Source organism: Sorex fumeus, unplaced genomic scaffold (genome assembly GCF_029834395.1).
Source record: "Sorex fumeus unplaced genomic scaffold, SorFum_2.1 ptg000035l, whole genome shotgun sequence".
Lineage (NCBI taxonomy): Eukaryota > Metazoa > Chordata > Mammalia > Eulipotyphla > Soricidae > Sorex > Sorex fumeus.
In genome coordinates this window covers 33,736,816-33,763,527 of record NW_026606092.1, presented here as the reverse complement: position 1 = coordinate 33,763,527, position 26,712 = coordinate 33,736,816, and the positions used below count along the sequence as shown (strand labels likewise).

Here is a 26,712-nt window from a genome sequence, read left to right as displayed (position 1 = left end):
AGGCAATCGACGATTAACAGGATGATGAAATGAAAAAAAATGAATCATTGTCCTTTTAGGTGACCTCTCTGTCTGGGGATTAAAAGCATCTCTGATTTTTTTTTTGCCTGTTCCCTTTCTATTTTGTAAAATTATTTAGACTTTAATGAAACTGCTGTTTTTCCACAGTCTAGTAAGTCATGCGTGAAAAATGAATGAATGAATAGTTGAAAAATGGTAGTTTTCAGACATGAGGAACACGATGTGGCAAATAAGTGAAAAAAAGAAGAAAAAAAAGGAAAGAATAAAATGATATTATAACACTAATGCCCAACATTCTGAGCATAATGATATAAACAATCTAAGATGATTATTTATTACATGGGGCATGAAACTCAGGAGTGTGACATTTAACACTTCCTAGGAATCCTCTTATCTAAGAAGGCAGATGAAAGGCAGAAATTTTTGATGGCTTAATGATTATTTTTCCTACGACATACAAATGTATTTTTTCTAACCTCTAGAATTCCAGACATCTCAGAACCTGCTGCTCATTAGTGGTCATTTTTCCCCATAAAATAATTCACATATAAACTATTTTAAGAATTGTGTTCCTCATACGAGTGAATAAGAAATTTATATTATATGATCCATAATGGAATACTATGAGCAATGAGAGAAAATAAAATCTAACATTTTTCTATAGTTTGGATAGAATTAGAGAACAACCAGAAGAGATATAGGTAAGTAAAATTAGTGAGAGAAAGACAAACACTGGTCTACGATCTCATGTGTGTTATACATAGAAACAAAACAAGGGAATGGACAGTGTATAGTCATCTAATGTTTACAAGTCTTAGACTGACTACAGAGCTGACGTAAGCAGTGTTGTGGGAAGGGCATTTGAGGGTCTCAAAGAAGAAGTGGGCTAGATTTAAGAACAGTAGTGGGTGTCTTTGGAAATTTGATGGCGGTAGAAGTGTACTAAGTTTGTACAACAGAAGTATGAACATGAAGATTATTGTAATTGTATCCCTTCAACTACATCTTAATTCTCTGATTCTAATATATATATATTATACTCATGATACTTCTTCATCGTTTTTATAATAATTAAACCAAGAACTTATCACTTTCAGTTGTTAAACAAGATAATTGATCAAATATCCTCACATCTTTAATTTTTTTACTGTATTTCTTTCCTTTTTTGTTGATTTTCATTAGTTTACAGTATTATTGAATTTCAGGGGTAATAGCTTAATGTCTCTGTGTACAAGATTCAATATACCAACATATAAAATTCCAGTGCCATCTGACCACCAGAGAGACCTCTCCATTCATTTCTTTCATACACTAACCTTTTCTTTCAATAACAACCATATTTACACTGAGTTCAATAGAAAAATAGTAATCCCAGAAATAAATGAACATATATAGGGACATCTAATGTAAGACAACTGATTTAGATACATATGGAGGAGAAAGAAAAAACTCTTTAATAAATGATACTGGGAAAATTGGCCAGCCAAATCCCTTCAGCAATGAAAACAAGATACTTGATCATTATTTAAAACCATATATACTGGGGCTAAAGTACAAAGGTTAAGGTATTTGCTTTATTTGAGGTTGACCTGGGTTTGATCCCTGAGCATCGTAGGGTGTGACCCAAGGTAAAAAAAAAACAATCTATCAATATATGTATATATAATATGATAAAATTGGATTAAATATTTGGATATTAAACTTTAGGTCACAAAATGCATATACGAAAACACAGATTATATATTACAGGAACTTAGTATTAGACATGTACTTGGAGTCTCAGCTCCATCAACCTATCAGCAGGGAAACAAAAGAGTAAATAAATGAAATGCATGAAATAAACTATAGTTAACTATATTAACACCTATATTAAGGAAAATATTACTTTGGGGGATCGATAGCACAGCGGTAGGGCGTTTGCCTTGCACGCAGCCAACATGGCTGACCCGAGTTCGATTCCTCCGCCCCTCTCGGAGAGCCCGGCAAGCTACCGAGAGTATCTCGCCCGCATGGCAGAGCCTGGCAAGCTCCCCGTGATGTATTCGATATGCCAAACACAGTAACAACAAAGTCTCCAATGGAGACGTTACTGCGCCCGCTCGAGCAAATCGATGAACAACGGGAGGATAGTGTTTGTTTTGTTTACTTAGCTATAAGAAAAAATGAAATAATGCAATTTGCTGCAATGAGAATGGAACTGGAAGGTATGATGATGAACAAAGTCGAGCAAAAAAAAAAAAGAGGGACAAAGCTTGTTTGGAGGTTCTAGCAGGGGAGCACAGCTACTCATATATCCTCCGCTGAAGACCACTCTGTCTCTATTTGGAGAAGGCCGTCCTCTTTGACTGAGTGTGCAGCTTCAGGAGGCAGACAATATTCCCCATATTTTCTCTCTACTTTTGGGCATTAAGGTTTGCAATACAGACACTGCGAGGTTATCATGTTTGGTCCTTTATCTACTTTCAGCACACATCTCCCATCCCGACCGATTATGCAAGCCATCATTTTCTTAGTGATCCCTTCTGTATTCCAGCTACCCTCTGCCCTTTGCTCATGAGGCAGACTTCCAGCTATAAAGCAATCTTCCTGTCCCGTGTATCTACTATCCTTAGGTGTCAGCCTCATGTTATGTTGTTTTATACTCCAAAAATGAGTGCGGTCCTTCTATGTCTGCCCTTCTCTCTCTGACTCATTTCACTTAGCGTGATACTTTCCATGTCTATCCATTTATAAGCAATGTTCATGACTTGGTGATTCAATAAGATTAAAAAAAGAGGGGAACTGGAGCAATAGCACAGCGGGTAGGGCATTTGCCTTGCACGCGGTCAACCCGGGTTCAATTCCCAGCATCCCATATGGTCCCCTGAGCACTGCCAGGGGTGATTTCTGAGTGCAGAGCCAGGAGTAACCTCTGTGCATTGCTGGGTGTGACCCAAAAAGAAAAAAAAAAGAGGGTCATTGACAGAATGTATTCCCTCATGTGGGGGTAAAGAAAAATTGTAAGGGAGCAACACGACCAAAGACAACAGAACTAGATAGTTGGTGTCACAGTACTGAGTTTAGAGGGTGGAAAGGGTCTGTGGACAATGGTGGGGGGGAAGCAGACACTGGTAGAGGGTGTGGTGTTGGAGTAATGTATGCATGAAAACCTATCATTAACAATATTCTAAACCATGGGGATTCAAATAAAAAAGTTAAATAATTTTTAAAAAAAATTTACCAACAGGATGGGCTGGAGTGATAGCACAGTGGTTGGGCATTTGCCTTACAAGCGGCTAGCATGGCCAACCTGAGTTCAATTCCTCCGCCCCGCTCGGAGAGCCCGGCAAGCTACCGAGAGTATCTGACCCACACGGCAGAGCCTGGCAAGCCACCAATGACGTATTCGATATGCCAAACACAGTAACAGCAAGTCTCACGATGGAGATGTTACTGGGCCCGCTCGAGCAAATCGATGAACAACGGGAGGACCGTGACCGTGACCAACAGGATAAGATTTTCATCCATCAGATCTTTAAACATTAGAAATCATTTTATCAGAATATACACACTTTTCCTAGTCTCATACTAAAATTTCCCTTAAATCCCGTATACCTAAAAACAGGTGTTCTTAGATCTTAGGTATAATGTAAAACATAAAGATAATGTGTTTTATAAAGATAAAACACCTTTCCACATCTTTAATATTATCAACTTTGCTTTAAAAAGTGTTCAGCATCCTAGCACATTTTAAAAGTTGATTTAAAAGAAGAAGTATAATTTGACATAGCTGTAAATCTATGACTATTACTCTGCATACCATTTCACTGTGGGACCAAGAAATTAGACTCATTTTGCTTTTCTTCTTTAATAAATTCAGAACTTAAGTAGCTGTTTAAGCCTTTAATTCCTTTCATATTATGGTCCAAATGTCATTATGTTGAATAACACTTGTAATTTAACTATTATATGTGTGACCTTTGTACTCCATGGAGAGGTAAAGAGACATTTTATGGCACTGAAATGATTATTTCTTTTTTACTTTTGAGATAGGTACCAGAAATTCTAGTTAATTTATGCTTTTCACTGAAAACCTAACTGAGCTTTTAGTGAAGAGAGTATTTCAGGGCCAATATCTTCCATTCATTTGACAAATACTTATTAGTAGTCTCCTGCGTACTGGTACTTTTGGCAACACTGGGTATGTGACAGTGAATGAAACATGAGATTGTGTAATTGTGTTTTGTAAATGTCCAGAAACAAGTGAGTCTTCTTAACAAGCAACAGCTGAGGAGGTCCTAGATAAGGATTGCCTGTGCCACTGCTACATGCTTCCGTTACTCTGAAAAATCTTACATTTCTCTATTTTATGTAATACAAAGTTTTGTGGATTTATATTTTCCACAATTCTGGTACTTTCTTATACCAGAATACACTTTTTTGAGACTTTCTGGGTAAATAACAATAGTCAGCATTGAAAGGGTTTTCAAAGGCAAGTTGCATATACAACCTCAGTTGAATTGTGAATTAGGCATTATTATTGAGTATTAACATTTGATGGAGAAGAAACAGATTCAGTAAAGCTCAGCATCTCATACATGTTCATTAACTCAATTTTTATGATTCCAAAGTCTAAATGAATATTTTAGTCTATATGAATGATCTATTTATGCATACAATCATTTATGCATGCATGCATGTATTCTTTCATTACTAGCTCAGCAAATCCTACATTGCATATCAAAGAATATTTGAATCTTATTGTTGTATAGTTTTTGACTACAACCCATCAATATTTTATTTTATACTACTATGTAATACATAGCAATCCAGATGGCAGAGCCTGATTTTCTCTCACTACAGTTTGGTAAGAAAAATGAAAAAAAAACATTAAAAATGAGACTTATTTTCAATGGAATAAGTTGACTTGAAGAATAGGACATAATTGCTGACTTAGGAGTCCAAGCAGAGGCTGAATAAAAATCGGATAGGGGAATCATTAACTTATACAATAAATACCCACTCAATATCAGGAATTATGAGACTAAGACACTGCCCTCATGAAAACTTACATGTCTACTTTCTCAGCAGAGAAGGTAGACAAGATGACTCATAACTGCCCTTCCAAACAAAAGCTCTGTATTATTAGAAAAGGGGAAAAAAAAGCAAAGAGGCCAGCTTTTTTTTTTTTTTTGGTTACAGGGATACAGGGATATTTCTGGACAGGATGAAAAGGATCAAAGTGACATAGCATAGGATAGGTCAAACAAGCCAAGATAAAGAGACGTTTTTCTGAAAAGAGAAAAACATGAGATTGGAAGAAAAAGCCATTGGGGGAGATGTATGGGGTGCCAAAGCAGTGTTCAGGAGGTGCAAGGCCCCAACAGGACAATTTTCAGCTAACCCAGCCATTGGTTCTGTACAAGGGCTTGAGGATGTGATGCTGCTAAGATTCTGCAGTGTTGGGGATACTTAAGTTACCCTACTACTCTGGGAGATTCTAGATCTGGACCTAGCAATGCTCTAGGACCATATGGTGTTAGAAATTGAGCCAGAGTCCAGTGAATGCCAGGAATGTATCCTAAATACTGTACTATCTCCTGGTTCCCTCCAAAAATTGCTTACTATGACTCTGGGGGTTCATAAACAAGTGAACAAGATGATAAGGAGTGGCAAGCAGGGTACCCATAATGAACATTCTCTGCCTGCACAGGATGAAGCAATATTGGTCACTGTCAAGGAAGGAGCTAGGCTCCTTCTGTAATTAGCTTCCATAACCAGTGGGCTGATTTATTCATTTATAATAAAATTCCTAGTCTAATTGGAAATAGAACTTCCCCCACCTGATCTAGCCTCCCATATTTCTGGTTCCCAAGTAATTGAATCTGAAAACAATGATGCTGAGTGATAGTTTGGGCTATTGCTACTTACTGTGAAAATAAATAAGGGAGAAGAATGCTCCTGGGCTTGTTTTGGGGGAAGTCTAAATATGTTCCTTCTCACTTAGACTGAATTTGAACCACAGATAAGGGCTCTAGCCCTTCAAACTATTTTCCTGGTCTCATAGATTTTTCATTCTGCATATTATAATAATTTCATCTAGAAAGCTTTGTTTTTACTACTGAGTCCTTTCTTTTCCCTACTCACTCTGTTTCTTCAACAGAGCTCTTTCTAGTTTACCTCGGATTTTTATTTCTGAGATTTTCATTAATCTTCCTGGTCTTAAGCATTCAGTGGAAAGAGTTCTGGCAAGGGTCCTTTCCAAATGCCAATGTGTATTTTTCAGCCAAATATGAAACTTGGAGATTCCTACGGATATCCAAGCACCTGTTGACTGTGTTTTTTTCTTTATTCATCATCTAACTGTAATTTACCTCCAGAATAATGAGAGGATTAACTGTCCTCAGATAACTTTTGAATCTGGAAGAGATTTCCATCTCCTCAGGGCACACGGTTTTGAAGAGAGGCAAGTAAAATACTAATAAGAGACTTAATGTGGAGCAGCTTCAAATGATCTGTGCTCTGTGCTGCCACTCCAGTCTGTGTCACCCCACATATCCTGACAAAAGCCCCGAAATAGCCTCAAAGTCAAAGGTGAAGAGCACAGAACAGAGCATGAACTTCCGTTTCAAAATCCATAAAGAAAGTATATCATAATCATAAATTCACTACTGCTACAAGTTTGCAACAAACATTTGGAAGCTTGCCCTTCCCAGTGAGTATTCCTGATTCCCAAAAGTGAATCTTCTCTTGGCACAGTTGGCATTTTTCAGTGGGACAACTTTTTGTTATTAAATGCTGCCCTGAGTCTTACAGGACATGTGGCAATATCCCTCTGTACAGCACACCCCCCAAAACAGTACCCCTACCTCCCCCTAATCCATCTCTGAGTTTGGACAAACTGTAACGTTTTCACACATGGCACAGGAGCACAAAAACCCTCACTGAGATCCACTGGGTTAAGAAGAGCTAAAGAAAACACTTGGGGCATTTCTTGGATAATGGGTAACCCTTGCAAATGTCCTTGACAGACAAGCTCATGGGACTGTAGTGTGACAAGACCAGGAAAGCACCACTCTGTCAGTTCTATGCACATTTACTGAGGGTACACATATAAATTTGCACGCACACATACACAAAGACATTTGGTTTACTGCTTATTTAGCTCGGATTCATTGCCTTACTTTCAGTCCTAGCAGTCAAAGATTTCTAAAATGTATAGTGTCAAGCATCATTTGCTCCTCCCACTTAATTCTTCTTCAGTTAAAAACTATTATTTTTACCTTTTATTTTAACTGGTAACTATTTTGGGTCACATCGAAAAGTTTCTAGCCATAGCAGATTTGAATTGGGGACAGTAAGCACTAGAAGTGCTGTGAATGATGGAGGGAAGAAGAGAATGCCCATCAGAGTGACAAACTCCAGGGGGCATCTCTTTCCTCCAAAATGTCTCATTAGGGTCCCCAGACTTGGCCTTCCAATTCCCTGCCTCCTGCGGTCCAATTTAATTGAGCGATGGCTTTGCCACGGCACACTGCTCTTCTGACAGGAGGGTAAACTCATTCTGTCCATCATGACATTTGCTTTCTTAAGGGCCTCACACTACAGCAGCTTCAATAATTAAAAGCAGGTCACCTCACAGCATCCCTGTCTGAGGACATGGTGGGTTCTTTCTCATGGTTAACTTGGACCATGGGGTTGTTCGAAGCTACTTGTATTGAGATTTTGGTTTAATGGTTGTGCATGACATGACACAGGAATAAACCCTAAAACTCAACCGAGTGTAGAATTGGACAGTAGGAAAAACTGGGGTTTTTCCAATATGGATAAATGGCGATAGAATAAAATTTGAGGTTCTGCTTCTGAGCAGTTTGCTTGCATGGTCAGTATGGTCCAATTGTCCTCTGGCAAGTCTTAACACTGTGAAATGAGTCCCCTGCTCATGGCTTTTCACCTCTGGTTGCAATGAGCTTGTCAGAAATAAAACAAATCTTTAAGATGACCTAATAAGAGAGAAGTTCCAGGAAGAACTAAAGATAACTTCACATGTAGTGTGTCTGTTTGAAACAATTGATTTCTCTGGGGGAAACTGGAGTGATTTTAATTAGTTTGAATTTCATTTAACTCAATGCTGATTTTGTACATTATAGAGATTTGTCACCTTTAAGTAACATGCCAGATGAATACTTTAAAATAGATGCAACTTTATGTGAATTCTCTATAATATGGCAAAATTTGATTGCTCTATTAATAGCCAAAAGTCTTTGGTCTTGGGGAGGCAGGGTGGCAGCAGCATTTTTAAAGATTCATCATCTCTGCATAATTAGTTGTGAATCTCTTAAATATTCAGGCTGAAGAATTAACCAGGAACTGGAACTGTCATCCTTCAGTGTCCCTTTTAATATTGTTCCACAGTCATCATTTCCCTGTGTTTTCATAATTACTGCAAAACCAATTGTTTTTAACTCAACTGCCCTGGCTCTTTGTAATTTGTTGAATGTAATCACTGAAGAAATGTAGTCCTTGTTCAGGAAATTGGAGCTTGATGAGATGAGCATCTTCAAATGACTTATGGCCCCTGTTTCTGAGTTTTGTGTATCTGGAAGGTAGAGTGCTCAAGCAGGTAGCTGGTGCTCTTGAAACTGACCTCAAAAGTGAGGGCATCTGTGGATCTTTTGTCGGGAGAAGTGAAAACCCCAAAAGAAAAGGAACCTGCTTTAGTAAAGGTAAAGGCCCTCCCGTTGATCGTCGATTTGCTCGAGCGGGCCCAGTAATGTCTCCATTGGAGACTTTGTTGTTACTCTGAGGAATTCACAGTGGGTCTCCAGGCTGCTGAGTATAGTGGTTTAGGGTATTAGAGTAACCCTCCCTCCAGCGATGTTTCAAGTCTCTTGTGTCTGCTGAGATTCAGTTAGGAACACGGTGATGTCACTAACTGCCGCTATACCTGTCACTGACCTGGCCACAGACAGTTTAGAGCACAATACAGCAAAACATAGGGGCCAACTCCTTTCTTTATTCTCATTGTCAGTATTATTTATCTATTAACCAGGTCAATCTGGTATTTTGAAGAAAAAATATCTTTACTTCTCCATCAGATTTTAAGAGCTTAATCTATAGTTTCCCCATTAAAAGTGATTTTCTTGAAACAACTTCCAAATAGGACAGCAATGATGAAAATCATACCAGGGACTTGAGATCATTTAGAAGAAAAAACAAACGATAGCAGAGTTGCATAGCAGAAGTGTGCTGGGCCCATAAAATAGGCAAAACAGGGATGGAGAGCTCAGAAAGCTGAGTTCAAGCTTTTCATGCAGGAGAGTTTTAGGTTTGAACAGCAGCACAGGTCCCCTAAGTACTGCCAGGAATAACTCCTGAGCACTGAGCCAGGTGGAACCCCTGAGTTCCACTGTATGTGGTTCAGAAACATTAATAAATAAAAGGAGTGTCTACTGGGGAAAAGAGAAAGAAACCAAACAAAATATAGGTTTCTGAAATGCTTCTAATAGCCCCCATGAAGAGTCATCATTGAAGAATAAACTAAAATGCTACATTGTTGAGGAAAATTGGGGAAAAAAAAAAGAATGCATTACTTTCTCTAGAGTGGTTCTCAGAGGAGAAATATCCTAGTCAGCTTATTTCTGTAGGTGACTGTCCTGGGTCTTTCTCTGGAAAAAGAAAGGTCTAGACAGATGGCAGATGTGTTCACGAGGAGCCACTCAGGGCTCTAACCATCCCGTGAGTTAGTTGCATATTTTATTCAAGACACATAAAGTATCTGTGATGTGCCAGACCCTGTGCTAAGTGCAGCAGATGAATGAGAAAAAATCTTGACACTAATGAGTCTGCTCATGTGAAAAGGAATACATAATTTCAAGTTGTAAGTAGCAGAAATAAAGGTACACTATTACAGGAGAATATACAAAGAAGAAGTGAAGAAATGAAGAGACAGAGGGAAGACTCCCTGGAGGAGATCCAGACTGAATTAAGTCCTTTAAGTCAATTAGAAGTTAGGTAAGGGTGAGGAAAGAAGGCATAGATATAATCCCATTCCAGGAGCAAGGCCACAAGAACAAAGACACAGAAGTCCCTGAGGCCACTAGCTAGTACAGCAGCTACCCAGAGCCCAAGTAGCATCTCATTCTCTGGCCCTTTCATTGAACTTCCACCAGCCCAGCGGAGAATTGCTAGTGGAGCTCTGGGCTTCCTGAGCACCACTTGGGAGACCCCTTACAAAACAAAACATCTGAAAACCAACAAACAAAATGATGTAAAAGCTGCTTATGTCACTAAGAGGACAGGGCCAGCATTTTCATGAGGCATACATAGTTTTTAAGACAGATAAAGTTAGGGGGCAAGGCCAAGGGACTTTGTGCAACTTGTAAGAGAAGAAGATTGGATTGTCAGTGGCTAATGGAGAATCCTGGAAGAATGTTTGGCAGAAGAACATGATCACATGTTTCACTTGGTTAGCTGTGGGGTAGATGCCTCAGAGGGGCATGAAACTGGCAGTAGGGGCAAGGGCAAGGGGAATAGGAAAGCCAGAGGTAGTGCCGATCTGATGAGGTGCTGTAGTTTGGAAGGGCCAGAGAAGAGGGGAGGATGGGAGAACAATATGGCAGGAAGCCAGCAGGGCCTTTGTGGTGCCAGATGGTGGAGGGTGGGAGAAGCAAGAGGCAAGGGAAACTCCTAATGTCATTGTTTCTGTTGCAAAAACACTGGCAAGATCAGTTCAGACAGAGTCCAGAGACGGAGCTCTCTCGAGAGGAAAAGATGCTTCCTTTTGAACTTTGAGCCTTGGGAGAGCTGGCAGTATTGGTAATGATAGTCAGTAGCTGAAGAGAAGAAACAGAGTCTGGAGGAATAGTGATGAGACACTGCTGATTTGACTTGTTTTAGAGGGGACCCTGGTGGCCACTCCAGTGACAAAACTTGGCCACATAGGTGGGCCAGCCTTATCTGCTCAGACCTGGATGCAGTTACTTTTGGACCAGGTGCTGGGGAGCCATCTAGTCCATGGTAGGGCAGTGCAGGAGATCCAAGTCAGCCATACAAAGGACTTTCTTTTCTTTTCTTTTTCACCTATGAGCTTAGCTTAGTAGAAGACCTGTCCTCTCTTCCTTCACCTAGAGCTTGGGGCTTCATTGCCACAAGACTACTACTGTGACTTCCCTTACATTCTATACCTGGTTGTCTCTCATCCTCTCCTTCACCTTCCCACCTCTGTCCTTCGCTCAAGCCTGCATAATGCCCCAGTAGATAAAGGACTAGACGTGACAGCCTCTCAGTATCTATACTGCAAACCATAATGCCCCAAAGTAGAGTATGGGGGAGGATGGGGGAGAGGTGAGTTGGGGGGAGGGAGTGGTACTGGGGACATTGGTGGTGAAAAATGTGCACTGGTGGAGGAATGGGTGTGTTTGATCATTGTATGACTGAAACTCAAACATGAAAGCTTTGTAACTGAATCTCACGGTGATTCAATAAAAAAAAAATGCCCAGCTTGGCAAATGAGAGTGGGGAGGGGGGTCCCTGTGGAAACAACCCCAAACAATTCCCGCTGCCTGCTCCCTCCCCACTCTTATATCCTGCTCCAGGCACTGACTCTGCTGCACTAACAACCCGGACTCTTAAAACATTTTTCAAAGTCAAGCTAGAGAAACCAACCTTGAGAGAGAAAAGACGTGTATTTACTTTAGTATTTCATGGGCCTGTAGGCAGGGCTTGGGAAAGCAGGTTTCCTTCTTGTGATTCAAAGAAGAAAGCCTGAGAAATCAGGGCATGTGGGGTGTCAGGGAACTCTGAAGGGGAGCCACCCCCAATATGCAGTGAGGGGCAGGGTGAGCTCATAGTGCCCGAGTAGCAACCTATGGATGGGGTGACAGGGAGAGGTTCTGGAGAGTGTACTTTTTAGAAACCCTGGAGAAGAGAATGTTTCTGTCAAATGCTTCTCCCTTACCTGCAGAAAATGTCAGGAAGAGAAGGTGGGATTCAGAAAGGGCAGCTGCCTTGGAGAATATCCAGCCAGGCTTCAAGATCTATTAGCAAATTCTAGTCAGCACACTGGCAGCTCTAATACAAAACCTTGTTCCTTAGAAAGAGTCTGAAGGGAGGTGTGTGTGTGTGTGTGTGTGTGTGTGTGTGTGTGTGTGTGTTTCAAGCTCATGTTCACAGGGACCTAAAATGAAAGTGAAGCTAAGGGAAGAATTTGCCTCTCACTGTCCACCATCCTCAAAGCATTTAGGGAGCACAAACTTCTGGGTGAAATTCCCTTAATTTTTCAGAGGGATAAGAAAAATGTGAGAACACTTTCACTGTTCACGAGAATGTGGCATCATCCAAAATTAATTTCTTAGGGTTGGGCCACACCTAGTAGTGCTCAAGGGATACTCCTGGCTCTGGGCATAGGAGTTGACCACTCACTGACAGTGACCCATGTGGTGCTGGGGATGGTACCAGAATCAGCTGCATGCAAAGCAATGTTTTATCTCCCTTACCAGCTCTCTGGATTCCTAATATTTCTTAATGATTTACACAGCTCATTTAAATAACACAATATTAAATCTTACCTTACTAAAATTGACAAAGCTTTCTCATACTACAACGCTTCTGCAACGGGAGGCAAACAAGTTGTCTAGATCTTGATTTTTCTCAAAAGAGGTGTTCACATTGCCTCTAGGCCAAACCTCTTCCCCATCCCCATCCGCATTTCCCTCTCTCCATTCCCCACCGGAACCCCACCAGAAGGAAGGACAGTATCTACTGTGGAGATCTATCTCCCTTTTTAGTAACAAGCCACAAACAGAACCACAGAATTCCTCCCTGTCACTTCAAGCCCCTCAATCACTGGCTCTCTTCCTGTTCTCCTGGCATCTCTAGCTCATTGACTGACCTTCACAGATGATTCCTCCCTCCCTCACTATGGGAGCACATGTAGCTATCTATTAAAGCTCCTCTTCCCCTCCTCTTATCCTTCAAATCCGGGATTTTCAATACCACCCATTTTTGAAACTCACATCGGCATTTCTAGACTTCTTGACCCCAAACCAAGACCTTCCACTAGTTTAACAAGAGGCTCAGACTTAGCATGTGCAGTCAGAGCCCGAACCTCAGTCTTCCTGATTTCATGGGGTAGAATTTGATCCTTTCTAAGAGCCAAAGTCTGGAGTCTTCTTTTTCTCTGCTTTGTCTTTCACCCCTCTCTCAACCAACAATCAGTGAATTGGGTCACATTAATCAGAACTTGTCGCAGATCATTTTCATTCCCTGCATGTGCAACGAGCCATAGGCAGCTGTCAATAATTACACTGTAGCTAATTAAAATTAAGAAAAATTAGAGAAATAGAAGTACAGTCCAAGAGAGAATGCTTAGGAAAATGACTGTATAGTGAATTAAAATTAAAAAAAAAGAAAAGAAAAAAAAGGAATAACCATAAGAGAGAATGCTTAGGAAAACTATGAAAACTGAATGCCAATGTTCAATTCCTTCCTCTGGGGCAAGTGGCTATGGTACAGGGTAGTGCAGATAGTCAGCATTTCATCACCACAGAGTTCTGAAGCCAGTGCAGCTCACTGATGCCTACAAGGACACCAGGTCCCAGGTACTAACATCTACCTTAGTGGCTGTCACTGGCTCTTCTTTTTTTATTTTTTTAAAGAAGTGGAAAACACTTTTTTACATCATTTATGGCTGTAAATATGAGATAATTTTGTATCTAAACCCTCTTTTTTAGTGATATTTTTTCCAATTACTTGAACAAATAATGATACTGGTTTTCAGTTTCCACTGTTGCCTACAAACTAAATAGTTCCAATTCTAACCAATTACTGAAGGGAGCATCTAATTATACCTTCACTTCTAATTCAGTGATCTGTTTTTCCGCTGCTCTTTTTTTTGCTTTTGATTCCGTCCCCACACCACATCAGCCAGAGAAATCCCTCCAAAACATCTCGAATCACACACTCATACCTTCACACGAATGCGCCTAGAGGCAAGCATGGTCCTTGGAATGGGGAGCAAGACTTTGTGAGTTCTGGCCCCTTTCGCTGATGGGGCCCCAATCAGCAATGTTCCAACTCCCACTTGGCCTGAGCTACCTGGTTTCCTGTGTTTCCCGCCTCTTTCCTTTCAGGCTCCTCAGAGGAGAATGCTTTCCCCTTAGATGTCTTTCTAACTCAGTGATTTTCCTCCTTTAAGTATACTCCAACATCACATTGCATTGAACTCTGTTTAAATTTTAATATCTCCCTCTCACTCCCAGAAGCCCAGTTCTCTCTATCCCAACCTGCTTTTACTTTGTCTTTTTCCAATACATTTGTCTCCTTTCAAAAAACTGTTTACCTTAAGAGTTTAGCCAAGAACAACATAGCTTTGAATGATGCAGGTCTCCTTAAATATGAATTTATCTCAATACAGTGTAGCACTGTAAATGGATTTTCTCTTCCTTGTGATTTTCTTAATAACATTTTCTTTTCTCAAGCTTGTCACCATATATAATACATACAGCATATAAAATATGTGCTAAGCTATTTTCTGACTCACTAGTAAGACCTCTGATCAATAGCAGGCTACTTATTGATTGAGAGTAGCAGGCTAAGGCTACTCTCCCAGCTTCGGGAGAGTCTTTGGAAGAGACTCTCTCTTTGGGAGAGTCAAAGGTTGAACATGGATTTCTGACCATAGAAGGGACTGGCATCTCTGCCCCCTTGAACTGTAGTTTAACAGTATTTGCTTATTGTATGTATACAATCTAACAGGGATATATGGTCCATTTAATTAGCACTGTCCTCCCATTGCTCACTGAGTTGCTTGAGCGGGCACCAGTAACATCTCCATTGTGAGACTTGTCATTACTGTTTTTGGCATATCAAATATGTCATGGGTAGCTTGCCAGGCTTTACCATGCAGACGGAATAGTCTTGGTAGCTTGCCGGGCTCTTTGAGAAGGGCAGAGGAATCGAACCCAAGTCAGCTGGGTGCAAGGTAAATACCCTACCCACTAGGCTATTGCTCCAACCCATTTCCTTAAAGTAGCTAGAAAAAAGGCAGCAAAGAGACTTTCAAATAAATGGGTAAAATTTTAGAGCTGGGAGGATACTGGACATCATTCTTGGATTAGCAGCCATCCAAGAGTAGGTCAAGCAGATGAGGTAACTCAATGTGGACCCACAATAAACTTGAGGGAAGAACCTAGAATAACAGCTGGCCAGGTTCAAGGTATCTTCACAAGACAAGCCCATGATGATGAAGGGGACTCTTTACATCTTTCTCTGTTACAGTCAGAAAGACACTGACAAATCACAGAGAACAAACAGGGTCAATCACCTTTCTAAAATGCCAGGGATATTTGCTCCTTTCTTTTTAGTAAGCCTTTTTAGGATTCAAGCTTCTTTCTTGCTTCTCTGATGAATAGTAGAAAGCAAGGAACAAAGTGCAGGCTCACATTAACAGCTATTTTTTGTTTTGTTGTTTGCTTGAAGCTAGGACTTAACCCAACAGAGCTCCAGGGCTCTGGGGTGTCTGGGATCAAAACCAGAGCCTCACAGACCAAGTATGTGACTTGAGTCACATATCTGGCCCTAATGGGTATTCTTACATGCTGATCTTAAGATCCCCTATATCGCAAAAGCTAAGACGCTTAGAAAATTGAAAACATACATGGTTGATAGCTTGCCTTTTCCCCTCTAAAGCATCTTATCAGTTATTTTGAAAAAGTCATAGATTTATCATTCAAATCATAAATTACTATTTGAGGAAAACATTGATTAGCAAGGGAATAAAATGATCCTCTATTACATCACGAAAATATTGATGATATCCAGAATGAGTCAGAAATAAAGAAGATCCCAGATTGCATTTGTATCCTCTTGTATCTGTAAGAAGATGCCATCTGAATATACAATTTGTAATGACTTGGGCCAATTCTTATTCCAAAAGATACATATAGTGAGGGCATTTCAATCTCATAAGCAGACCTGTCATTATGGCATAGCTAACAGGTCCAGAGTTACACAGCATAGTAGATTGCTAGCTTGTGAAACCCCATCCATGGTTCACTAGATGATTTAAATTTGCCAAAGTAAGTAATTATGAACAAAGTTATCATTACAGTCATTCCTTCATTACTGAGATAACTCAATCGGAGGCTTTGGGTGAAAGGCTTGAACTAAAAATAAAATCCTTATAGACTACAATGCGATGTAATGGAGATTATACCAGAAAACAAATTGATGCACATAGACAATCTTCTGTACGTACCATAAAATTAGATCTCAGGAGAGATGTGAAACTAAGACGCAGAATCAAGAGAGAGGAGGACAGGGACGGCAGAGCAGAGTGAAAGGCATAATCAGTGACTCAGAGAAAGAGGAGCCCCATGTGTCTAGCATACTCCTTTTAACCAAGCATCACCTGGGATGGCGTTCTTCATTGCTTTCACTAACTTGCCTCTTCCAGCTCCGAAACCATTCTTTCCAAAGTGCGGGTCACTGTCACTATCACTGCCACCACTGGCAGAATATGCACACATCCGGGGTACTTTGTCCTAAAAAAGTAATATGACACTGTTAAGAGTAGTCACTCAGTGGAAAGGGAGAGCAACCACTGGGGATGGGAAGCAGAATTCCACTCCCACAGTCTCAGTTTAAGAACTACTATGACTGTTGATCTGCCTCATGTGTAGCACTAAAGCACTGTAGCACTATCCTCACGGATTTTCTCGAGTGGGCACCAGTAACGTCTCCATTGTGAGACTTGTTACTGTTTTTGGCATATTGAATATACTCCACGGGGAGCTTGCTAGGCTCTGCCATGCCGGCGGGATACTCTCGGTAACTTGCCGGGCTCTCTGAGAGGGACAGAGGAATCGAACCTGGGTCAGCCGCATGCAAGGAAAACGCCCTACCTGCTGTGCTATCGCTCCAGCCTGGCATGTGACTGATGTAGAAATGGGGCTGATAATAAATCCATTGATCACACACTGCCAGTGTCTCAGGCACAGGAAAGACCCTATTGACTGGCTGCATTTAGTTCATGTTTTTATGGGGGTCTTGTTCTTCTTGAGTCTATTTTGAGCTGGCTGTGACAAACTGAGTGGCTTATTTATTGAGTGGATTTCCTTATTGGTTTTCAGGTATCAAAGGGTATGAAAAAAATCAGCCTTGGAAAACAAGAATACATGTTTGCTTAATTTATAATTTTCTTAAAACCCCTGAAAGGACAGGAGTTTTTTAGGAAAGTTGGCAACTGCTAATCCTATTCCATCCTCAGATCTACTTGGTAGTGAATGCATAAGAGGACCCAGACTCAACTTTTGCTCACTTCACAGACAGCCTGACCCTCAAAGATACTGCTGGAGTGTGAATATGTGGTGATCAGAAATTTCTGAGAAGTTGATTCAGTATGAACAGGTTTGCCTCTGCTTGCATAAGCAGAATACTGGTTCAGAACTACACCTGTGTGTTTCCTCAAAGGTGTCCGGGGCTGTCTGTAATTTTGCAGGCTTACTTGCTAGCATCATTCTATACCCATCCCAGGTAGTCCAGGTACAGATGTATGCAATGGATCTGAGAAGTCTTTTGGTTAGGACGTAATTTGGCTATTAGAAAATGTAGGTTTTAGGATGTAAGCTCCCTTGGCTGCAGGTATAAGCTCTATAAATTACTCACTTCCCTTATTCCATCATTTACTCACTCATCCATACATTCAATAGATACTTATAAGGACTAATCTATTCAGTACAGTGTGTAAGGAGCTCCATATTGAGGTTCTGGTAATCTATCAGAATCATTTCCATGGAGGATGGCATCTCTACCAGTATGGTTCCAGGATATTCACATTTCTAGAGTTTTAGCAGAAACCAAGTAATTAGATATGATGAGAGCACTTGCACTTTTTAAAATCCCTCCATTTACAAACACTATGGAATCTGGGTACTATGCTGAGTATTAGAAATATAAAGCTCATGCCATCTATACCAAATCAGACATTGGTCACCCATGAGAGACGGACATAGTGGGTGTGGTCCTCTAGGTGATTCTGACACCAGTCAACTTTGAGAACTCCTTCTTAAGGGAGTTTTAATATTTTTATATTTAAAATAAGACATGATAGAATACACCAGTTTCCTTTTGTGTTGAGAAAACCATGCTGAGTGTGGGACCTTGATATTAGATGGCTGAGTCCCAGGCTCAATTCCCTAGTGACCTTTCACTGGGCCCTAAACATAGTTCAGGATCTCTCTGAAGTTGTTCTCTGATGTAAACTGAGACCATGGAATCAGAGACCCTTCTGGTTTAAGGTTCCAATTCGATCAAAGCTGAAAGAATATTTAACCATATAGGCTGGGCAGGGGTGTGGGGATTACAACTATTCTGTGTATATCTTTATCTCAGCTTGGTTGAAATTCTAGAAGAAATACCTTTGGGGGCTCCTTATGTCATATTTAAAACCACGGAAGAGAAGCAAAATTTTAAGGAAGAGGCTGGAAGCTCTGATACAATTGATGCAAATCCTTCTTCTGACTTTCTCAGTGTTGAGTATCATCAAACACCAAGGAATACCAGCCTCAACACAAGTTCAAAAATGGATATGGTCCAAGTAACTATTTGGAAGGGGTCAATGGATGCGGGCATGGATTATTAGATAAAACTGTAAGGAAGAGCTCTGAGTCCTGAGGTATTCCTAGATACATTTCTATACCTGGAGGCCAACAAGCCATCTCAGCAAGAAGGGTGACCAAGCTAGAGCAAAATGAGAGAGTCTGAGGAAATGCATGGTATATCACTGGGGCACTCAGGGTCTCAATTTTTTCCTCCCTAAAATGAGTTTAATTATGTCTGCCTTACCTGTCTCATAGGAGCAAGGTATAGGTTAATGCAACTGATGAGATCATGAAAAAGTATTCCATCACTCTAAATAGTGTTCCTACTGTTTGGGAAAAGCATATGTCTGTTCCATATCTAACCAGAGTGCAACATCCATATTCCAAGAGTCTGGGTGCAGTAGTGGTTTGAATTCCTCTCAAGAAGTCATGGTGTTATTTAATAATTCAGAAGGGAAAAAAGCCTGAGGCATGATTTTTAATCCACTCATCCCTCAACAAATTTGATTTAAGATGAAGTCTATCTCAAAGGTGTCTGAGATCACTTTTCCTTAGTCAGGAGCAGCAGGGGCATGAGCCCCTCCCATTGCCCTTCCTCTTACCTGGGTCTCTGCAGCCCTGTCTTCACCTCCCCTATCTGGAAGAGGCTCACTGGCCATGGCATTTTCAGCATATTCAAATGAAGAGCAGGCATGAGGCCTGGGCTCTGCTTCCGTCTGCTTTTGGGATGCCATTTTTCCTAAATGAGGAGATATATAAGAAATCACAATCAGCTTTTTTTTTCTTTGTTGTTTTCTTTTAAAAATATGATTCGGGAGGGAAGTTGGAAAATGTTCTAAAATAATAAAAAGGCTAAAATACGATGAAAGATGCATTTCTCACCATTCCATTGCCTGTAAATTTGTGCTCACTCTAAGTATGCAAATATGTCCAGAAGAGCCATTTTGAAGCCTCAAAGGCAAACTGTCCTTGGGCCGCTTTGCAACAAATATAGACATACCTTTTATGCCAGTGTTTTAGTGGGCAAGCCATTTGGGAAATACTGATTACTCCCTAAATAATGCCATTCATCAAACAACAAACAAGTTCCCTTCTTGGAGATTTCTCAGAGATCTGAGTTGCTAATGGGAGCTGACATAATTTCCAAAGAGAGGATTTGGAGTTGCAGTCTTTGCCAAACATACTCAGGAAGGGAGACTTTATTTCCCTTGAACACTTGATAATAATATACCTTGGAGAGGTGATGTCCCCGGGAAGCCTCTTTTGCAGGACTGTACTTTTCAAGCATCATCTGGGCTTTTTGTTCCAGTGTAGATTCTGATTGACTTGGTTGGTGAGATCTGACCAAGTGAACCTGCATTTCTAACAGGTTCCCTGATGGTGTGGACAATACTGTCTCATGGATCACACTTTGAGTAGCAAAGTATAAAATTAGCAGGGACGATCAAAGGAAGCGCCTCCATTATCCATAATAGTAGGCTAACTTGCAGAATGTATTCCTTCCTCACTCCAGAAAGAGGATCACTGTTATAGCCTCCAGCCTCAATGATTATGAAAGGAACATGCTGTGATAGCCTCTTGACAGTATTTTGCTGGTGAGCAGAAGCAAAGTAATGGCATTTTCATTAGCCCTATGAGAATTGTACAGTTATTTCCATTTTGGATATGGGGATAACAGAAAAATGAACTCAAATGAATACATTAACCAGAAAGTTATATAGAAAAGGACAGATGTGTGCAGGGGGGAAAAATCTAATCACTTTCCTTATGTCCTAACTGATCCTCCATTTTCCAAGATTTTTTTGGGGGGGCAGGGGGGACCACACCTGGCTATGCTCAGGGCTTACTTCTGGCTCTGTGCTTAGGGATCACTCCTGGTGGTACTTAGGCTCCAGGGATGGAACCAGGGTCAGCTGAGTGCAAGGCAAATGCCCTAACTGGAGTACTATTGCTCTAGCCATCCATGTCCCAGTTTTTAAAGTGAGTAACCAATGGCCAGAGAAAAGAGAAGCCCTGGAAAATTAGCTCAGCCTCTGGGTCACCGTGACAGTACAACTTAGTGGGCAAGAAGTTTTAAGACAGGCCACACAAAATGTCTCGCAGGTTATTGACCTCACTCCCTATACCATTTCCACAACTCTTCATGACAATTTAATTAAGACACAAACCTTAGAAAACTGGTGCAGTGAATATTAGCAGTGAGATCAGAACAATCTCCTTCCCATCGCCTTCTTATGAAGCAATTCAAGGCTTGTGGTTTCTATTCAATTTGTTATAATGACAGTGTTTAATCATGGAGTCTACTCAGCAACCGCTGCTGAATTGAGGTCACACATGTGACCATTCAGGCATGGAGCACATAATCTATAACTAAGATTTCACTCCTGAATCTCTGGAGGCTGTGTCATCAATTAACAATGCATTTATTTAAAATAAAGCAATATGCATTGCAGCCTTTAAAAATGTATCCTTGGCTTGGAATGTGTGCAAGTTTGTGATGAAACATTCATGTCAGTGAAAATGAAGGAAGAACTAAGCCATGGGAATATCCTGATCACATTTATTCAGAGATACTTAATGAAACATCTTCTTTTCTAATTTCTCAGAAGCCTGCAATATAATCTCTACTTGCTAGTCACCAAGTGTTTAAATGAAAGTCTTCGGAGTTCTATTTGATAGGCTTATGCATGTCATAAATGTAACACGAATCACATAAGTTAAAATTTATTTAGTGTCATCCTGGGCCGAAGTAAATATATTTAAAAAAAATATTTTTTTAGTGAATCACTGTAAGGTACAGTTACAGATTTACATATAGAAATAATTATTTTTCTTTTGCTTTTTGGGTCACACCTGGTGATGCATGGGGATTACTCCTGGCTTTGTACTCAGGAATTATCCCTGGTGGTACTCAAGGGACCACATGGGATGCTGGGAATCGAACCCAGGTTGGCCGTGTTCAAGACAAATGCCCTACCCACTGTGCTATTGCTCCAGCCCTGAAATAAATATTTTTAATCTTGAGAGAACAGTGAAAGAAATTTGATCCTTGGCCTGGTCTATCTTTAATTATGAAATCTTGTTTTAATTGTTTCAATTGATTGCAACAAAGAATGGAGTTTTCAGTGGGAAGGTTCACGCGGTTCTACTGAAGTAAATGCACCCACTACTGCTGATATAGCAAACTCGGAGCTTTATACTTTAACATAAATTATATATTTTATAAATATATACTTTATATTTTATAAATATGTATGTATTTTATTATAGTTTCATATTACAAATTATAAAACAATATATTTTATAAATATGCATATATAATGTGATAGGAATATCTAGAAGTACATGTTCCTGATTACAGGGTAAACAAAAAATTGGGCTTAAAGTGGATTACATTCAGAGCCAAGTTATAAAATGAAAGTATGTTGTGTATGTTTTTGTTCCTACTTTATTTAAACAACATGGTTTACAAAGTTGCCCATGATGACTTGCTACAGGCATTCAATATTCCAACAGCAGTCCCACACCACTGTCATCTTTCTTCTACCATTGTCTCTATTTTCTCAACCATCCCTCAAGCCTGCCCTCAGAGCAGACCCACAATAGTTTACTTTACATTGCTCGTTACTACAAAATGGCTAATAAAATGACCAAAAATATTTCTATAAAAGAAAATTTATGAATACGTTGTACCTCACTATGGGGACACTAAGTCCTTTAAAAAATCTCTGTCTCTCTGTCTGTCTCTGTCTCTTTCTCTCTGTGTACATATATACAAATAGATACAAATAGTCTTGCTCCTACCCTTAACAAAACAGTAAGAGTAGATAATTCTGATCATTTAGTATCAGAATTAGTGTCTGGTGTTTTATATTTGGTTGAAGATAATGCAGGGATTTCCAGGATCGACATTTCCAATGTGCTGACATACTTAGTTTCTACTGGGAACCTTTTTTACCGCTTGATTTTAATTTTTGTCAGCAAGAGCATTATGATGATGGGAAAACAATCTAATTTGGAAAATAATAGGCATTTTACCTGAGGAGACTGGTTTGGGGAGACGACTTTGAAGCGGCCGTATGGCTCTGGTCGTCATGATGGGGTCAGATGTGGAATGAACAATCATGTTTTCCTCAGAGCCCCGACTGTCTGCAGAGGAAGGCACTTCTCGTTCAAGGGTCTGGGCTCTGATGGAAGAAGCGGTACAAAGGGCTGGCTGGAGAGACAGAATGGGCTCGGTGTCCTCTGGGGAGTCCGGCTGGCATATGTACCGTCCTGTTGATCGATTTCCCGAGTCTGGGAGAGGGAAGGTTCCGATCCCACTGTCTAGTGTCCTCATCTGGCAATTTGACTCTATACAGAATGACAGAGTGGGAATGAGTGATGGCTCGCATAATGGATAAAAGCGTACTTTGGCATTCAGATCTGATCTGAAGGAAAGGGATCTCCTAGAAGGAAGAAATACTACTTAATAGTGTAAAAAGTTTCCAGTGAGTGGCACAGAACAGATTTTTAATTAAACATGAAAACACTGTCTTCATTCACATTATATGAGATAAGGAATAAAATCTATACTGGTGGCAAGTCCCATATATGTATTCTTTGGATGGTTCTTTAGAGTTACAGAAAAAAACATGCATTAGTGACCAGACATTATTTTCTACAAGCTTTATTTTAATTAGGAATCCTGAGACTTCAGTCAATTGGGTGAGAGTTATTTACAGAGATAATGAGTAACAAGCACACACATAACACATTTAAAAATGTCCTAAAAAGGTAATTGTGTGTTTTTGTGTGACTAATCTACTTGATAATTAAGACTCTGACCTCTGAAATTGATTATGAGGACAACTAATTCACATACTATGAGGGTTATCCCCAAAGATGACTCAAATCATATATCATGTAGACTTCGTTTGGGTGTGGTTAATTTCATTTGGTATGGCTTATCTAAGCCAAAGGAAAAAATTCACATTATGTTGGTCACATAATAAGTCTCCAGTGAATATGGTAATCTTGGAATGAAATAACCCTTGTAAAATTTTTATCTTTAAGATACACAACTTTGGGCTGGAGCGATAGCACAGCGGGTAGGGCGTTCGCCTTACAAGCGGCCAATATGGCCGACCCGAGTTCGATTCCTCCGCCCCTCTCGGAGAGCCCGGCAAGCTACCGAGAGTATTCGATATGCCAGACACAGTAACAACAAAGTCTCCAATGGAGACGTTACTGGGCCCGCTCAAGCAAATCGAGCAAGATACACAACTTTAAGAGACACAACTTACTGCTATTAGACATGGTGGGGAATACACTAAAATATAATGTAATATTTGTATCAAAATCGTGAATACTTAACATTTTGGTGGGACTTTAAGGTAAAGGTAAAGGTAAAGGCCCTCCTGTTGATTGTCGATTTGCCTGAGCGGGCCCAGTAACGTCTCCATTGGAGACTTTGTCGTTACTGTGTCTGGCATATCGAATACGTCACGGGGAGCTTGCCAGGCTCTGCCGTGCGGGCGAGGTGGGACTTTACAGAACAATTATTTGGAGAGTCCTCTTTGGCAATGCTTTGCACATGCTTCCTAACCTCTCAAGATCTGCCCATTAGAGACACCTTAGCACACTCTAATACTGGAATGAATGGAATGATGGTGACACACACAAAAATATATAGTAAATGCATTAGATATAATATCTGGGAAGTAAACAGTTTAAGTATCTTTTTTAACTAACATTTCTTTAAAACCTATCTTATATAAGTGATTAGACTCCTGGGAATTTCCTAAATCAAAGTAAAACATGAATGTGAGGATAAATGCAAAACTGGATTTTATAAATTCTAGTAGGTTTGGGTGCTTGATTCTGGTAGCACTAGGAAGATGGAGGTTTTGTCAAACAGAAGTTTGTCTTTAAGGAACAGTTAGAAGAAAAATACAGGTACTCTTTCTCAACAATGGGGCCATTTAGCTCCCTCATCTGCCAGAGGGATTCAGAGACAGGTCATAGACTGAGAGAACCTGAATGAGATGGATTTGGCCTGAAAGGTAATTTTCTTTTCCACAATCACAGGGTCTAAGTCCTAGCCTCATTCATTTCAAGGCATCCTCCAGTCAACTTGACTCTCAACCAGCTTTATAGATTATTCATAATCTCTTAATTCATTCTCTCCTGAAGTAAAGGACCTAAGTTATCTTAGGATGGCCTTTTGCAGAAATGATCAGCTATTTGTATGAGGAAGATTTAAGAGAATTCCTAGAAAGATCCTGCTCTTCAAAATCAGAAGTTTCTTAATTTTAACCCAATTACACAAGGCTCAGATTCAGTAGTTCACATGTACTTGGGATGGGTGTGGGGTGGAATTCTAAATGTCTGATTTATTTCAGTCTCACATGGTAGAATATAGGTCTTCATCAGAAGTGACCCGGGCTTTGGGGGACAGGAAACAGATTCATAGGAAGTAACAGCCAAAAAAAAATTGTTAGTCCCTAATTCACAGACGCTTCATGAGAAAGTAACTCACTCCTATCATTTTCAGGTCTGCTACTCCTGAATTAAACCATACTCAGTATGGCCATACTTTTTTACCTTTCAGAAAGATGCATCACAAGAAGTTCGGCTACTTTATCTCATTTCTCTTCTTCACAATCCATAAGGTGAGAACTATTACCACCATTTACAAATGAGGAAACATGATTCAAAATAGTTCAATGACTAGCTGTTTGCTATAAATAAAAAGACTGGATTTGAATTCATCCTTGCCTGACTACACAGATAAAGCTCTTAACAATTCAGCTATATTGATTGAGACCCCTTCCTGCCCCCTTCCGTCCCCTTCCCTCCCCCCTCCCCCGCAGCCCCTGCCAAGTTCAGGTAAGCCCAGTTGTGGGATCTATTCAATAGCCATTGAGTCAGCCTTGAGAACAAAAAGACTAAAAGAATATGTCTGTCTTAGGCAAAGCCTCAAGATCCTAGGATATTGGTGCATCCCTTGGATCCTAGCTTGGTTAGTGTGCATCCCATTCTGAAGCTGTAGTCTACCAGTAACGTACTGGGGATCTCAACAGTTGTCGCCCACAAGCTTAGTCCCCATGCATCCTGATCTACACAGCTCCTGAGAACTCCAATTGCCTAGTAACTTCTCTTTGCCCTCGAGGGTCGCATCTACAGACTTCCAACCAGAGTTTTATTTTATATATCTGGCGTCCCTGAGCTAGGTGGTAGGCATGGCCTCCAACTGTTATTATGGTTCTCTGCTTTGTTTAAGAACTCTTTTCTAAGCATTTCATGGCTCATAGAGCACTTAATTCAGTCCCTTCAAAAAGCAAAGGGAGACTTGACTCCCTTATAGCGATTTCTGCGAAAAAGCCCTAGACATAAAAGCAACTGTATTTTTACCTGTCATGTAACACAAGCCAGGGAACAGAGGCAGAGGAGGGATCTGGGGTCAGAACAATGATAAAGGAAATCTAAGTCTAGTGCCCTTTTGAGGACACCAATATTTCCTGTTACCCATGCCTTTAATTTATTTTTATTTCTATTCTTTGCTTCCCAATTTTGACACACCAAAATCTATAAAACAGAGCTTTTTGGTATTCCTCAGTCCTCTGATTCTCTGAGAATTGTGTGCACTGACATTAAGCTCAGAAACGACTTGCTATTAAGGCCATTTTTTATTTCTGAAAATTACCAATGCCAAGTGTAGTGAATTTGAAGGACTCATTTGTAAGTACCTATGAAATGAGGTGTGGACAGTCAGGGACTAAGGCACCCTAGACCAGTTTTCACCCTCAAGCAAATTTCTCTAGAATGTATAAACCTTTGGAAATGGAGTTTATATTAAAAACGCTGACACCTTCTTCTTTATGTAGTTTCTTTAAGGCACTATAGGATTCTTGAAGTTCATAAAAATACTGTAGCAAGGTATTGCATTTCTGAAGGCAGTATTTTATTTTCCACCCTCAGAATGAAGGAGCTCAAAAAATAAATGGGCACAATGGGGACCAAGTTCAAAGGTCAGTTCCCATATGTGGCTGTGGGTGCCTCTCCTACAGGGTCTTGCTAGTGAGTTCAGGCTCAGGATTGCTGGAGGATGGACAAGCAACCCCCATGC

At 40.3% G+C, this 26,712-nt stretch overlaps 1 protein-coding gene across 1 annotated transcript in view; it reads right to left on the bottom strand.

Annotated features, from left to right (window-relative positions):
* NCKAP5 (NCK associated protein 5) overlaps positions 1-26,712 on the bottom strand; it is a 1,139,016-nt gene that overhangs the window by 97,505 nt on the left and 1,014,799 nt on the right. The window contains exons 16-18 of the mRNA XM_056117696.1: positions 22,641-22,955; positions 19,205-19,341; positions 16,412-16,544 (exon numbers count right to left, since the gene is read on the bottom strand). Of these exons, the coding sequence (XP_055973671.1) occupies positions 16,412-16,544; positions 19,205-19,341; positions 22,641-22,955 (585 nt within the window). The remainder of the gene's footprint in view (positions 1-16,411; positions 16,545-19,204; positions 19,342-22,640; positions 22,956-26,712) is intronic.